The 16,044-nt window shown below is 39.5% G+C and overlaps 1 protein-coding gene across 5 annotated transcripts in view; it reads right to left on the bottom strand.

Moving 5' to 3' along the window:
• LOC105465104 (ubiquitin specific peptidase 34) overlaps window positions 1-16,044 on the bottom strand; it is a 286,477-nt gene that overhangs the window by 129,137 nt on the left and 141,296 nt on the right. For all 5 annotated transcript variants that reach the window (XM_024787781.2, XM_071076772.1, XM_071076771.1 and 2 more), the window contains exons 21-25: window positions 11,986-12,068; window positions 5,999-6,153; window positions 4,447-4,560; window positions 1,003-1,102; window positions 714-873 (exon numbers count right to left, since the gene is read on the bottom strand). In XM_024787781.2, coding sequence (XP_024643549.2) covers window positions 714-873; window positions 1,003-1,102; window positions 4,447-4,560; window positions 5,999-6,153; window positions 11,986-12,068 — 612 coding nt within the window. The remainder of the gene's footprint in view (window positions 1-713; window positions 874-1,002; window positions 1,103-4,446; window positions 4,561-5,998; window positions 6,154-11,985; window positions 12,069-16,044) is intronic.

Consider the following 16,044-nt stretch of genomic DNA (forward strand, 5'->3'; position numbering starts at 1 on the left):
AAACTAAGATCTGAAGTTGAAAAAAGTTACTAATTTTAACAATTTTTTTCAACACAGTTCTTAGTACTTTTACATTTGCTCATAATGATTTTTAACAAATAGAATTTCTTAAAACTATCTACTCACCTTTCATTTCAGTCGATATATTCATAAATATTAATTTGCTTTATTTCTGTATTACACAGGTTATGTCTAAATTAATTATACAGATATTCATTAACAGAATTTTTTGGTCATGTTTCCATGGTAAATGGAAATTCAAAATTAAAATACTGTCTCCTAGTCCAGGAAGAAAAAAAAAACAGCAAATGAAACATATGACTCAACTTGATTCAACTATGAGATTATTTGATGTTCTTGGTAAGAGTTTGAGAGAAACTTTTTTTTAGTAGTGGTGTTCTGCCTTTTTAATCAAAGTCAATACTTTCTTAGAGATGGAATTCTGTCTAACGATTCTTATTCATGCATATCTGCTCAAACTCCAATTATTATTAAAGCTCTGCAATATTTATCAGGAACCCGTATTGCCTATTCCAAGGCAACATGGTATATACTTTTAATAAAAATTACTTCTATTACTGACCCTTCATTTTGGTAAATTATGCTTTCTACCTGACCCCAACAAAAACTTTAGATTCACTTTAAGAATATTTCTGGATATGTCAGGAATAAAAATGAAATTCATTCTAACAGTGTGATATTTAAAAAATTACCTTCTCCTAAACGCTTCCAGATGTGTCTTCAGCATAAGGAGTCCTCTTTCTATAACCATGAGACTTGAGTGTGATTCCTGCTCAAGACTGCTAGAAGCTATCATAAGACTCTCCATGCACTTACTAATAAATTCTTGCTCCTTCTCCAAACCCGTTTTACCTGAAAGACAATGTTTAGACACATATATTAGCCTTACATTCTTGTTTAGCTGTCTCAAAGAAAAATTTTAGCTTAACGAAACACTCTCAAAAAAAAATTACCTATTAGACAATATTTCAAATCACTTACCATTAATATAATAGGAGTTAATATACTGGATAGCTGCTCGACTGACATCACCAGACTGTGCTCTTAAAGCAATGCCCCAAAATTGGTCCATACCACACAGCTAAGAAAGAAAAATATGATACCTCTAAATTTTGTCTGTCAAACTATGTAACTCATCGTAAGACTGAAGTATCAAAAGTAAAAATCATAGGCAACTCCTATTATTCAGCTATTAAATAACAAAAATAAATGATTTAAGAATTTCCTCAATTGATGAAATACACCTGTACTAATTCTAAAAACTATTTACACAGCAGCTAACAATATATACATAATATTTAACTCACAAATTGTGACTACATAGTAGGAAAATTCTAGTCCTGAAAAACATACCACAAAGGAATAAAAAACAAATACAATAATGAGCACAATGCTTCAATGAATCCATCCAACTTACACTGATAAAACCACTGCCTTCTGGTATTCACAGAATATTAACAAGATATGCTAACTCAAGTTCTCACTCTTTTTTTTTTTTTTTTTTTGAGAACAGGGTCTCACTCACTTGCCCAGACTGGAGTGCAGTGGCACAATCTTGGCTCACTACAACGTCTGCCTCCCAGGATTCCAGGGATTCTCATGCCTTAGCCTCCCAAGTAGCTGGGATTACAGGCATGCGCCACAATGTCTGGCTAATTTTTCTGTATTTTAGTAGAGACAGGGTTTCACCATGTTGGCCAGGCTGGTCTTGAACTCCCTACCTCAGCTGATTCACTCGCCTCGGTCTCCCAAAAAGGTGGAATTACAGGCGTGGGGCCACTGCGTCCAGCCTAACTCAAATTTATGATGTTAACCATGAGATGACCAAAAAAAAAAAAAAAAAGGTTTCACTAAAAACTGCAGAAAAATCCCAGCATTTTGGGAGGCCGAGACGGGCGGATCACGAGGTCAGGAGATCGAGACCATCCTGGCTAACACGGTGAAACCCCGTCTCTACTAAAAATACAAAAAACTAGCCGGGTGCGGTGGCGGGCACCTGTAGTCCCAGCTACTCTGGAGGCTGAGGCAGGAGAATGGCGTAAACCCGGGAGGCGGAGCTTGCAGTGAGCTGAGATCAGGCCGCTGCACTCCAGCCCGGGTGGCAGAGCAAGACTCCGTCTCAAAAAAAAAAAAAAAAAAAAAAAAACTGCAGAAAAAGTAGGGAGTGGAACTTTCAAAAGTTGGGCAAAGAAAGATGTCCTATGTTGGCAGCTGAACAACTTTAGTGTTAATGTCACCTTCTTTAAAAAGGTAGTATTATTTCATAATAGAGCATGACTACTTCTTAGGTAAATCAAATATGTTTAGTTGTCTGAAATTACCAAATTGAAAATCATCATAGTGGGCCGGGCACAGTGGCTCACGCCTCTAATCCCAGCACTTTGGGAGGCTGAGGCAGGCGGATTGCCTGAGCCTGGAGTTTGAGCCTGGCCAGCACAGTGAAACCCCGTCTCTACTTTAAAAAAAAAAAAAGCCAGGCGTGGAGGCATGTTCCTGTCATCCCAGCTACTCTGGAGGTTGAGGCAGGAGAATTGATTGAACCTGGGAGGCAGAGGTTTGCAGTGAGCTGAGATTGTGCCACTGGACTCCAGCCTGGATGACAGAGCAAGATCTCCAAAAAAAAAAAAAAAAAAAAAGAAGTTATCAAAGTGATACTGAAGCAAGAGTTAGGACTAAAAAACACTGAAAAACCTACTCAGACGAGAAAAGAAGGCAGTAGGAAAATAAAATAAAAGCATTTTAGATACAACTAAAATTATTCTGGCCAGGCATAGTGGCTCATATCTATAATCCTAGCAGTTTGGGAGGCCAAGGCAGGTGGAAAACTTGAGGTCAGGAGTTCGAGACTAGTCTGGCCAATATGGTGAAAACCCAACTCTACTAAAAATACAAAAATTAGGCCGGGTGCGGTGGCTCAAGCCTGTAATCCCAGCACTTTGGGAGGCCGAGGTGGGCAGATCATGAGGTCAGGAGATCGAGACCATCCTGGCTAACCCGGTGAAACCCCGTCTCTACTAAAAAAACACAAAAAACTAGCCAGGTGTGGTGGCGGGCGCCTGTAGGTCCAGCTACTCAGGAGGCTGAGGCAGGAGAATGGCGTGAACCCAGGAGGCAGAGCTTGCAGTGAGCCGAGATTGTCCCACTGCACTCCAACCTGGGTGACATAGCAAGACTCCATCTCAAAAAAAAAAAAAAAAAAAAAATACAAAAATTAGCTGGGTGTGGTGGCACACACCTGTTGTCCCAACTACTCAGGAGGCTGAGACAGGAGAATGGCATGAACCCGGGAGGCGGAGCCTACAGTGAGCCGAGACTGTGGCACTGTACTCCAACCTGGGTGACAGAGCAAGACGCCGTCTCAAAAAAACTAATCATAATGGCCTGGTGCAGTGGCTCATGCCTGTAATCCCAGCACTTCCGGAGGCCAAGGTGGGTGGGATCACCTGAGGTCAGGAGTTCGAAACCAGCCCCGTCTATACTAAAAATACAAAAATTAGCCAGGCATGGTGGCACACCCCTGTATTCCCAGCTACTACAGGAAACTGGGGCAAGATAATTGCTAGAACCCAGGAGGTGGAGGTTGCAGTGAGCTGAGATCACACCACTGCACTCCTGCCTAGGTGACAGAGCCAGACTCCATCTCAAAAAATACAAACAATAAAAATTTTTAAAAATTTATTCTTTTTCCTTTCTTAAAAAATTTCCCCAAATTTGCTAAGAGATAAAATTATTCTTATTTTTGTTTTTTCAGATAGAGTCTTGCTCTGTTGCCCAGGCTGAACCAAATGGCATAAAAATCGTATCTGAGACAAATCAATCTTTTATTTGAAGTAAAATATTTGGCTGTATTATCCAGGAATGTCTAGGAGAATCAAAGAATACTCACATGACCACTTTATAAATCAAGAAACATGTAACAGGTTTTCATTAAACACACCCAATGTTATCTTTGGTACTGAAAAATAAATTTGCTTTATAAAACTTTTGAAAACAGAGAACAGAATTAGGCTGAGCATGTTGGCTCATGCCTGTAATTCCAGCACTTTGGGAGGCCAAGGCAGGCAGATCACTTAAGGTCAGGAGTGCGAGACTAGCCTGAGTAACATAGTAAAACCCCGCCTCTACCAAAAATACAAAAATTAGCGAGGCATGGTGGCAAGTGTCTGTAATTCCAGCTACTTGGGGGGCTGAGGCTGGAGAATCGCTTGAATCCGGGAGGTGGAGGCTGCAGTGAGCTGAAATCGCACCACTGCACTCTAGCCTGGGCGACAGAGCTAGACTCCATTTCAAAACAAACCAACCAACCCAACTGCATTGCACAAAAGTAGTAAATTCTATGCTTTGTAGAAAAACAATTTGGTAACCAAATTTGATAATCTAATTTGAGGAATAAAGTTGCCTAATAAAGTAAGTCTAAATCCTTACCTCAGAATTTGAACCACCATCGTAGGCACTGGTAGCCAATCGAGCCAAGTTACAGAGATGCTGAAACAGGTTTAAGCCAGTCATGCTAATTGTTTCAGGTTTTAGCTGGGGCATCTTTGGGAGGGTAGGGGAAAACACAAAGCTAATTTAGTGTGATAATTCACAGATTTTCTTAAATTTAAATAAACGTTACTGAAAACATTGTGGAAGGAAACAGATCAGCTTGAATTTTTAGTGATAATTTAAAAAAATAAAAATATATAATAATTTGGCTGGACACGGCGGCTCAGTACTTTGGGAAGCCAAGGCAGGCAGACAGCTTGAGCTCAGAAGTTTGAGACCAGCCTGGGGAACACGGCGAAACCTCATCTCTATGAAAAATACAAAAATCAGCCAGGCATGGTGGTATGTGGCTGCAGTCCCAACTACTCAGGAGGCTGTAGTGGGAGAATTGCTTGAGCCCGGGAGGTCAAGGCTACAGTGAGACGTGATCGCACTACTGCACTCCAGTCTTAGAGACAGAGCAAGCCTATCTCAAAAAAAAAAAATGAAACGAAAAATGAAAATACATATGTATGTGATTTAATGAACATTTTATTCAGGTAATAACTGAAACCTGTCTGATACAGGTTTCAATTCTGAAGATGTGCATAGACCCAAATCAGAGGACATAAATAAAAACATCTACCATGCATTGTGTATCTATATCATACAAACTTACGGGAGGTACAGCTACAAGTACAGTTTTTGTTAAAGTCAGCAGTTGACATTTAAGATGGCAAAAGTTATATTTGTAGCTCTGTCTTGGATCTGTTAAGTGATTTAGTTTACACACACTAAAACTCATTCATATATATACTCAGTTCTAACACAGAGATAATGTCACACTTTGCGGACAGCCTTCATAATCTCAAAAATAAGCATAAAAAAGTCTTTGCATTATTTTCACTGAGTTTCAAAATTCAATTGGGAATAGCTCATTCAGAATAATGTCACCTGAAGTAACTGTGGCATGTGGTAAAGAAGAACAAAAATTGGAACATCTTTACGATAATGACAGCACTTCCTAATATGCCTTCCCAGAATCTACACATACTGCAGAATGGCTTATCTTTGCCCAAAAGACTGACTGCAATGCAGTCAGTCATTTAAATAAGAAAGAGTCACAGAAAACAGCTCTCACACTTGTGGGTGTGGACACCACCCCTGAAAATTGGACTACAATATTACTGATGATTTTAAAAAACAAACACTAAGAAAAACCCTCCACATTTCTAATTAGTGCTGCCTTCAAAAGTTATTCTGATTGTTAGTTTAATTATTGTAGCTAATAGAATACTTCTATAAATATAAACAATTAATTTAGATGTACACAGTATAAAACCAAAATCTGAGCACAATCTGACCAAAAATTATACTAGGACTACTAAAAATCATTACATTTGGCTACTTAAAAAAACTGTCAAAAAAAAAAGCATTACAGAATTCGTATTTCAAGAGATGAAAAAGGGAACATGGAAAAATAGTAACAAACTGTGAGAAATGTAATTACCTTCTCCAGGAAAAGATGTTTGTAGGTTTCCATACCCATAGCATGTTGATCTTTACTTCGAACTTGATTTAAAAACCAATGGAGTGCATCATCATAACATTCAGAATCCTCTACCAAACAATGCCATAAGATGTCAACTTGCTCTAAACTTAACCCTAGATAAAAATTATAAATTTTATACTTTATTAACTACACATAAAAAAATTATACTTCTTTTAGGCACGTGTACATATAGTAAGTCCTCACTTAACATGGATAGGTTCTTGGAAATTGCAATTTTAATTGAAATGATGCATAATGAAACGAATTTTACCATATGTTAATTGATATGAAGAAGAGTTATGTTCCTACAGCATATTTATGATTTAAAAAAAAAAAAAAAATCACAGCAGCCAGGTGTAGTGGCTTACGTCTGTAATCCTAGCATTTCGGGAGGCCAAGGGAGGTGGATTGCCCGAGCTCGGGAGATCGAGACCAGCCTCGCCAACAAGGTGAAACACCGCCTCTACAAAAATACAAAAAATTAGCTGGGCATGGTGGCATACATCTGTAATCCCCATTACTCAGGAGGCTGAGACAGGAGAATTGCCTGAACCTGGGAGGTGGAGATTGTGGTGAGCTGAGATCACGCCACTGCACTCCAGCCTGGGCAACAGAGCAAGACTCCACCTCAAAAAATAACAAAAAAAACAAAAACAAAAAATCGCTAAACTTCCTTATTTAAAAGTTAACATTCTGAATATTAAACACTGGAATAAGTGTGAGCTATATATACATTTAAAAAAGATTAATACAAACCACTCAGATAGTTAGTTACCCAATTTTTGGCAAATCAGTGGTGGTGGTAAATAAAATCAAGGACTAAATGGTTACAAATTAAACACTATAAGGAACACTTCCTACCACCAGGCAGTTCAAACACAAACAGTAACAAATTTAGTGGGCTCGCTTTTGTACCACATCATTTATGACTATGCATTTGTATGAATATCATAGAGTTTACAAATTTCTATGTTACAATTTGTATTCATTCATTTGCTCATTTTCCAACTCGCTTATTCCAGAGCTCAGGGCTGTCGCTGGCCAAATCGTATCCCAGCATCTTAGGGACTAGCATCTCAAGGACAAAGCACTAACTAACCTTGACCAGGATGCCATTCCATTGCAGACTGCACTCATACACATGCCCACACTCATTCAGATTGAGATCATTTAGACGTGCTAATGAATCTACAGTGCATGTCTTTGGGATGTGGGAGGAAACCAGGGTACCCAGAGAAAATCCACGCCGACATGGGGAGAATGTGCAAATTCTGCACAGGCAATGGCCCTGGCCGGGAATCAGTTTTTTCCCTCAATAATGTTAAAACATTCTTTGACAACCTCCTGTAGTTTATTTATATAGAAGTGTATAAAATATTTATTATCTCATCCAGGCGCAGTGGCTTACACATGTAATCCCAGTACTTTGGGAAGCCGAAGTGGGAGAATCACTTGTGGCCATGAGTTTGAGACCAGCCTGGGCAATATAGGAAGACCCTGTCTTTACAAAAAATTAAAAAACAAAAATTTGTAGGCCGGGCGTGGGGGCTCACGCCTGTAATCCCAGCCCTTTGGGAAGATGAGGTGGGTGGATCACCTGAGGTCAGCAGTTCAGGACCAGTCTAGCCAACATGGTGAAATCCCGTCTCTACTAAAAATACAAAAATTAGCCAGGTGTAGTAGTGGGTGCCTGTAATCCCAGCTACTTGGGAAGACGAGGCACGAGAATTGCTGGAACCCGGGAGGAGGAGGTTGCAATGAGCCGAGGCCTCGCCACTGTACTCCAGACTGGGCAAAAAGAGCAAGACTCCACGTCAAAAATAAACAAAAAAGTAGCTGGGCAGGGTGACACGCACCTTTAGTCCTAGCTACTCGGGAGGCTGAGGTGGGAAGACTCCTCGAGCCCAGGAGTTAAAGGCTGCAGTGAACTATGACCATGCCACTGCACTTCAGCCTGGATGACACAGCGAGATTGTCTTAAAAAAACAAACAAAAAACAGCTGGGTGCGGTGGCTCACGCCTGTAATCCTAGCACCTTGGGAGGCTGAGGTGGGCAGATCACACGGTCAGGAGATCAAGACCACCTGGCCAACATGGTGAAACTTCGTCTTTATTAAAAATACAAAAATTAGCTAGGTGTGGTGGCACACACCCCTGTAGTCCCAGCTGCTCGGGAGGCTGAGGCAAGAGAACTGCTTGAACCCAGGAGGCGGAAGTTGCAATGAGCTGAGATTGTGCCACTGCTCTCCAGCTTGGTGACAGATTGAGACTCCATCTCAAAAAAAAAAATAAATAAATCTCAATAACTATTTCTTATGTCATCCCATTTGTAAAATTTAAAATCATATTTATACAACATTTTGGTCCTAAATGAACGTACCAGAAACACCAATATAGCCAGAAACACAAAGGAGGTATCGTAGAGCCTTTTACAAGTATTTAATACGAATTTTCACATAATTTATGTTTTTAAAATGTACTTTAAGATAACCCATATGTAAATCACCTAAAAATACACAACTTATGAAGTATTCTCAAAGAATTCATTTAGGAAGAAAATTCATCTCCCTAAAATAGGAGCATATCTGTATACTAGTAATAATGACTGGGGGAGGTAATCCTAAAAATTCAGGAGTCAGTGGTAAGGTTTGAGTATTATAAATAGAGCATATACCATGTTCAAAGGTCACTCTCTATATAGGAGATAATATTATTTTTGTAAAATATGAAAAAAGGAGGCCGGGCGCAGTGGCTCATGCCTGTAATCCCAGCACTTTGGGAGGCTAAGTTGGGCGGATCACCTGAGGTCAGGAGGTCGAGACCAGACTGACCAACATGGAGAAACCCCGTCTCTACTAAAAATACAAAAAATTAGCCAGGCATGGTGGCACATGCCTGTAATACCAGTTACTCAGGAGGCTGAGGCAGGAGAACCACTTCAACACAGGAGGTGGAGGTTGTGGTGAGTCAAGATCACTCCAGCCTGGGCGACAAGAGCGAGACTTCATCTCAAAACAAAACAAAACAAAGAAAAAAGGACCCTTATGATGAACAAAGCAAAAGGAAAGTGCGTAAAACAGACAACAGCAACCTATCAGAGGACATAATCAGCTAGGGAGTCAGACTAATGAGAAAAAATTTGTATTGTACTTTGACCCAAGTATTAAAGGATTCCCGAATGTGGTAGAAGACAGATGAATTATTCAGAACAAAAGGGAAGGCATTATAGGCAATCACAAGTATGAATATGAAAAAAATTAGACAGTCCAAAAGGTTAGAACAAAAGCATTCCAGGGATTTCTGAAGTACATTTTAAGAGGTTCCAAACCCTGGGGTGGTGCCCTAGAACCAGAAGGGACATGATGGTATGGTACCATTAAAAGAAATTTCTTTTTCTTGGGAAAAGTAGGTGAAATGACAAAATAAAGAAAAATTCCCCAGACATATTCACCCTAGGAGCAGTATCAGTCTGAAGAGTTTTATCAGAAAAAAAGTTATCCTGTTTCTCACTGAAACAGTTAATGTGTACATTATTTGTTTTGAGAACTTGTGCCCATAGGAGCAAATATAAATAAACCCCAAACAACTCTAGTATATATCAGAACTTAAACACGTTAAGTAATTAAGGAGAACAAGATAAAGAGTATCCAGGTTAATTATAGTCAACTAAATAATAAAACAGAAGTATATCCATAATTGGCTGAATCACCAGTCCACATTCAACATGCAACTTATACACTTTCATTATTGTTTTTTTTTTAAGACTATAGTTATTGTCATATTGAAAATCAGTATTAAAATATTGGATGTAATTACATGTAACTTTGGAGTAACTTCGTTATGGATAACATGAACTGTGCCAGTAAGAGAAGTACAACCAGCCATGCACAGTGGTCTGAGGCCTGTAACCCTAGCACTTTGGGAAGTTAAGGCAGCCGGAGTATCGCTTGAGCCCAGGAGTTTCAGACCAGGCTGGGCAACATAATGAGACTCTGTACAAACAATTTAAAAATTAGCCAGGTATGGTGATATGCACTTGTGGTCCCAGCTACTCTGGAGATTGATATGGTAAGATCACTTTGAGGGCAGGTGAAGTGGGCAGAAGAGCCATGATGTGGGAGAAGTGAAGTTTTAGATTTGATACTATCTGGACAGTAGCTAGTGTCTGTTGGAAATTCACAGAGAATCTATACTGTGTATAATAAATATGAAACTTAAATGTTCATAGTATCTATGTTGACTATATGTGTTTTAGTTTGACTTCTCCCTATAGATTGGTTTTGCTGTATTTTAGTTTACTTATTTCTTGAATTTTATCAGTCATAATGGGTCAATAAATGACCTAGTAACACAAAAGATAAATTTCCTACCAAAATCAGGTAGCTTATTTTTGAAATCCATTATCACAGTGTTGGTGGCATTCGTTATAAATAGTTTGAACAAAAAAAAGAAATAAGAGACTTAAATAATAAGATAAATACAGTATATCTCAAGCATAGGTACAGCCTTGAAAAAAGTCATGACAACTGCTAGCAAGACACCCATCAGGCTGACAATATAGTAATCACAGTTAAAGAGACAATATCCTTCTAAAAAAATAAGGCTTGATACTGACACACAGAAAAAGAAGGATGTAGAGTAAAAGATGACAGTCAGTATATGAAGGAAAAAGGAGCTTTGGCTAACAGAAATCAAGCTCGTTTGCAACCACATGGATTTGGATATGGTGAACAGACCAAGCTCTACTTTAAAAAAATTAACTGTTGGGGGAGGGGGTAGGGATAGCATTAGGAGATATACATAATGTAAATGACGAGTTAATGGGTGCAGCACACCAACATGGCACACGTATACATATGTAACAAACCTGCACGTTGTGCACATGTACCCTACAACTTGAATAAAAAAAAAAAAATTAACTGTTAACGAAACTCAGTTTAAAGTGAAACTAAATAAAACTGGGGCCTGCAAGTGTCTCTATCACCCATCAAGCCAAGTAATTTTCAAAAGAATAGCCCCAATAATAATGCATAATTAATACCTATCTCCAACCAAAGGGAAAGCAAGATTCTATAAGCAAAAATAATAAAAGATGCAGTCAGCCCGGTGCAGTGACTCATGCTGGTAATCCCAGCACTTTGGGAGGCCAAGGCAGGAGGACTGTTTGGGCCCATGAGTTTGAGACCAGCCTGGGCAACACAGTGAAACCCTATCTCTATGCAAATTAAAAAAAAATTAGCTGGCTATGGTGGTGCATAGTCCCAGTTACTCAGGAGGCTAAGGTGGGATGACTGCTTGAGCCGGGGAGGTCAACAGCTGCAATGAGCTGTAATCGCACCACTGTACTCCAGCCTGGGAGACAGTATGAGATCCTGTCTCAAAAAAGAAAAAAGAAAAGGTCTTATAGAACTAAAAAATTTTTAAAATTTATTTAAAATGCAAACAATCTCAATTATTTGAATAAATTATCTGAATGTTGGTATAATTTATAAATGTATTAAGAATAATCTGCAGCAGCCATAAAAACAAATGAAATCGTGTCCTTTGCAGCAACATAAATGGAACTGGAGGCCATTATTCTAAGTGAACTAACTCAGCAACAGAAAACCAAGTACCGTACATTCTTGCTTGTAAGCAGGAGCTAAACAATGGGTACACATGGACATATAAATGAAACTACTAGACACCAGGGTCTCCAAACGGGGATATGGCAGGAGCAGGACAAGGGTTGAAAAATAATCTATCAGGTACAGTGTTCACTATTTGAGTAATCGGTACACAAGAAGCCCAATCCCCACCAGTATGCAATATACCCCTGTAACAAACATACATGTACCCACTTACTCTAAAATTAAATTAAAAAAAAAATCACTGCAGAAATCCAAAGAGCGAGTAAATTCAGTAGTCAAAACAGATTTGAAAAAAGTACTGATTTAAAAACTTACTGAAATGATCAGGTGATCCCAGAGTTGAAAATACACAAGTCAAGAATTGAAGTCGAACTTGAACTTCAGCACTATGGCTGTACCTATAATTTAAAAGTCATTAAAATAATTAAACACCCTATTTCTTAATTACTTCTAAAACTTTAGTGGTCCTATGCATAACTTATACCAAAAATTGTTTTAATAATCTGTAATTAATTATTTTAACTATGTATCTTTGGTTACACAAAAAAGTTCATAAAGACAAAACAAAACACAAATTTAAACTAATAAATTATACAAATCTTGAAACTATAACAGTTTATTTTCAAATTATGTAAGAAAGCACACAAAAATTCAACTAGTGAAGCAGAGGAAGTATGTCATTTTAAAAGGATGCAATACACACATAAATTAGAATAGGCAACAAGTAAAAAACACCATCTCTATCTAAAAAGTACATGCTTCATATCATGGTCCCTATAGTGATAATATATTCTGTACCCAAGAAACACTAATAAAATAATATTTCCATAAATCTAGTTCATGAAAAATAGAGCTGACACAAACTTGGCATTTTTTAATGTTATTTCAAATCTAAATAATTATAATTCACATGCATAAAATTTGATGCTTAATAAAAAAGTTGCTTTTGAAACTTTTAAAGAAGAGACTTTTAGTGAGGTAGGGTAGGAGATGAGTCTGACTAGATAAATGAGAGACTGCGGTCAGCCCTAATGTCAGAAAGTAGAGATGGAGGCCGGGCGCGGTGGCTCAAGCCTGTAATCCCAGCACTTTGGGAGGCCGAGACGGGTGGATCACAAGGTCAGGAGATCGAGACCATGCTGGCTGACACAGTGAAACCCCGTCTCTACTAAAAAATACAAAAAACTAGCCGGGCGAGGTGGCGGGCGCCTGTAGTCCCAGCTACTCGGGAGGCTGAGGCAGGAGAATGGCGTGAACCCGGGAGGCGGAGCTTGCAGTGAGCCAAGATCACGCCACTGCACTCCAGCCTGGGCGGCAGAGCGAGACTCTGTCTCAAAAAAAAAAAAAAAAGAAAAGAAAGTAGAGATGGAAAAGGAAGTCAAGGAAGAGTGTTGGAGAGTTGGGGGTGAGGGGACCATGTTTGGGGTGGAGGTAATCATCAGGTTTGCTTTTTTAAAACTTTGTGTGTGTGTGTATGTGTTGGCAGAGTCGGGGGCAGAGTCTCACTCTGTTGACTAAGCTGGAGTGCAGTGGCAGAATCGCCACTCACTGCAACCTCTGCCTTCCAGGTTCAAGTGATTCTCGTGCCTTAGCCTCTGGAGTAGCTGGGATTACAGGCGTGCGCCACCACACCCAGCTAATTTTTGTTATTTTTATTATAGTAGAGATGGGGTTTCACCATGTTGGCCAGGCTGTCTCCAACTCCTGACCTCAAGTGATCTGCCTGCCTTGGCCTCCCAAAGTGCTGGGATTACAACAGGTGTCAGCATGCCTGGCCCAGTTTTGCATTTTAAAAGGATTCCTCTCCTTTAGCAACCCCAGTGAACTGCATATTTAACTGTGTCTATAATCACATTCTAGTCCAAGTACTTGAGCACTCAATGAAACTTAAGTCAATAACAAGCTATTATCTCTGTTTTACAGATCAAAAGGCAGACTGTGGATCGACTGCGCAAACTGCTTTGCCAACATGCAACAGTGGCTGGTCTATGCTCTGATCTATAACCTAGCATGGAGAGGGTCAAAGGGCTTTTTTTTTTTTTTTGGAAATGGAGTCTCACACTTGCCCAGGTTGGAGTGCAGTGGCGTGATCTCGGCTCGCTGCAACCTCCGCCTCCTGGGTTCAAGCAATTCTCCTGCCTCAGCCTTCAGAGGAGCTGGAATTACAGGTACCTGGCTAATTTTTTTGTATCTTTAGTAGAAATATGGTGTCACCATGTTGGCCAGGCTGGTCTCGAACTCCTGACCTCAGGTGACCTGCCCACCTTGGCCTCCCAAAGTGCTGGGATTACAGGCATAAGCCACTGTGCACAGCCTGGGCATCTTAATTCGATGTTCTGTAATCCCCAAGTAAGAACAAAATTTTAACAGCATCCCAAAATTAGCTTCCCAAAATTGCACTAAATTCATTATCGAAGTTTAAAAGCTTAAGTTTTCTGAAGATTGAGTTCACTGGACATGCCTTTGCTGCTCTTTAGGGTCTCTTATTAACGCTGGCAAAGATAAGATTAACTTTTTCATTAATGCTGCACTGACCTTTGTGAAGGTGAAAATACATATGATGAGATGTAGGGGAGAGGAAATCTGATAAGCACCTCTCAGACTACAAGGCAACCCAGATAACATTCAAGAACAGCTAGCTCTTAAAGGCTTCAAGGCTTTTTAAGTTAAAGAACAAGAGATTTTGTAGCAGAGGCCTTGAGTACAAATTCAAAAATGAGTTGTATGACCCATCAGTTCTGCAGTTTTATGTTACTATATTCCTCTTGCCTTGTCTAGGGGACATCAATCAAACGTAAAGGGAGAATAAAGCCTCACCCTTTACTAAGTGCCTTTACATGTGAAATAATTCTCCCCCTATACTTGCATCTCGGAATAAGGGACTCATAACCCTGAAGGCATGGGTCTAGTCCCTTTGTACTCCCATAGTATAGCCCCTGACGCTGCACTTCAAAGACCCTGCTCCCTCAGGTTCCTATGGGCTGTTGAAACCACCAGTGAGAAAAATTTCTTGGGATATCAGACAAAGATGGTACCAATATTGACAAATTCTGACGGGCTTGTCCACGGCTTCTGACATCACAAGAAATACAGGACAAAAATAGTCTCCCCAAAGATATGAAACTTTAGTAACAGATTACTGCCTTAAAAGAAAATCTCTTTGTAGCCTCTGCAGACAAGATTTTCTCTAGAGGCCCCTGGATTCAAGAAACACATTAATGTGTCCTTTTACGAATATACTACTGGCGCGGTGGCTCATGCCTGTAATCCTAGCACTTTGGGAGGCAGAGGCAGATGGATCGCCTGAGGTCAAGAGTTCGAGACCAGCATGGCCAACATGGTGAAACCTTTTCTACTAAAAACACAAAAATTAGCCAGGTGCAGTGACAGGCACCTGTAATCCCAGCTACTCGGGAGGCTGAGGGAGGAGAATCACTTGAAAGGAGGTGGAGGTTGCAGTGAGCTGAGATCGATCACACCATTGCGCTCCAGTCTGGACAAAAGAGCAAAAACTCCATCAAAAAATAAAATAAAATAAAAATAAAATAAAAATATAAAAGCAAAAAACAAAAATTACAAAATAAAAAAATAAAAATATCTTTCATGCTACAAGAATCTTTTTTCCCCCCTGAAAAGTGAAACATTTCAGAACTTTCCGATTTTAATCTGCACTGAAAAAAAAAATACTGAAATAAGTATGCTTGAACAAAAAGTAGCAAATGTACAACTGTTTTACACCCCGAAAGAACAGGGAAATTATACCAAATTAGTCCAGACAACATCTCTCTGTTCTAAGAGTTTTAGTCTCCTAGGACGGCAGCCAACAAGGCAGATTGAAAGGTTGGAAAGATTATTCTAGTATACTCTAAAAAAAAAAAACCATAAAACACATATCCAAGGAGCCCTACTCATTTTTCAATGCAGAAGCAATGTTTTGCTCACCTCTGATTCCACTAACAAAATGAGTAACTCCACTGTTTTCAAAGCAGTGAACAACTAAGTCTCAGACGTATGTTCCTTTTTGATACTTTAATGTTGGATTTTCTCTTTATGAGGATGATTCATTTTATGACTTCCATTCCCCTTTCACTATGCCTCTCAAGTCCTGCTCTTGGTGGGAGCTCTTTTATAACCTAGTGTTTATTTCTTTGCTGACAAGTAATTAACTCCCCATGTCCTAATAAAAACGTGGGTTATGTGTGGTTTTTATTTCTGCTCTTTGTTGATCCTGTGATTTCTGTTTGTTTTGTTTTTGAGACGGAGTTTCGCTCTTGTTGCCTAGGCTGCAACCTCCACCTCCTGGGTTCAAGTGGTTCTCCTGCCTCAGCCTTCTGAGTAGCTGGGATTACAGGTATGCGCCACCACACCTGGCTA

Source organism: Macaca nemestrina, chromosome 13 (assembly GCF_043159975.1).
Source record: "Macaca nemestrina isolate mMacNem1 chromosome 13, mMacNem.hap1, whole genome shotgun sequence".
In the NCBI taxonomy this organism is placed as follows: domain Eukaryota; kingdom Metazoa; phylum Chordata; class Mammalia; order Primates; family Cercopithecidae; genus Macaca; species Macaca nemestrina.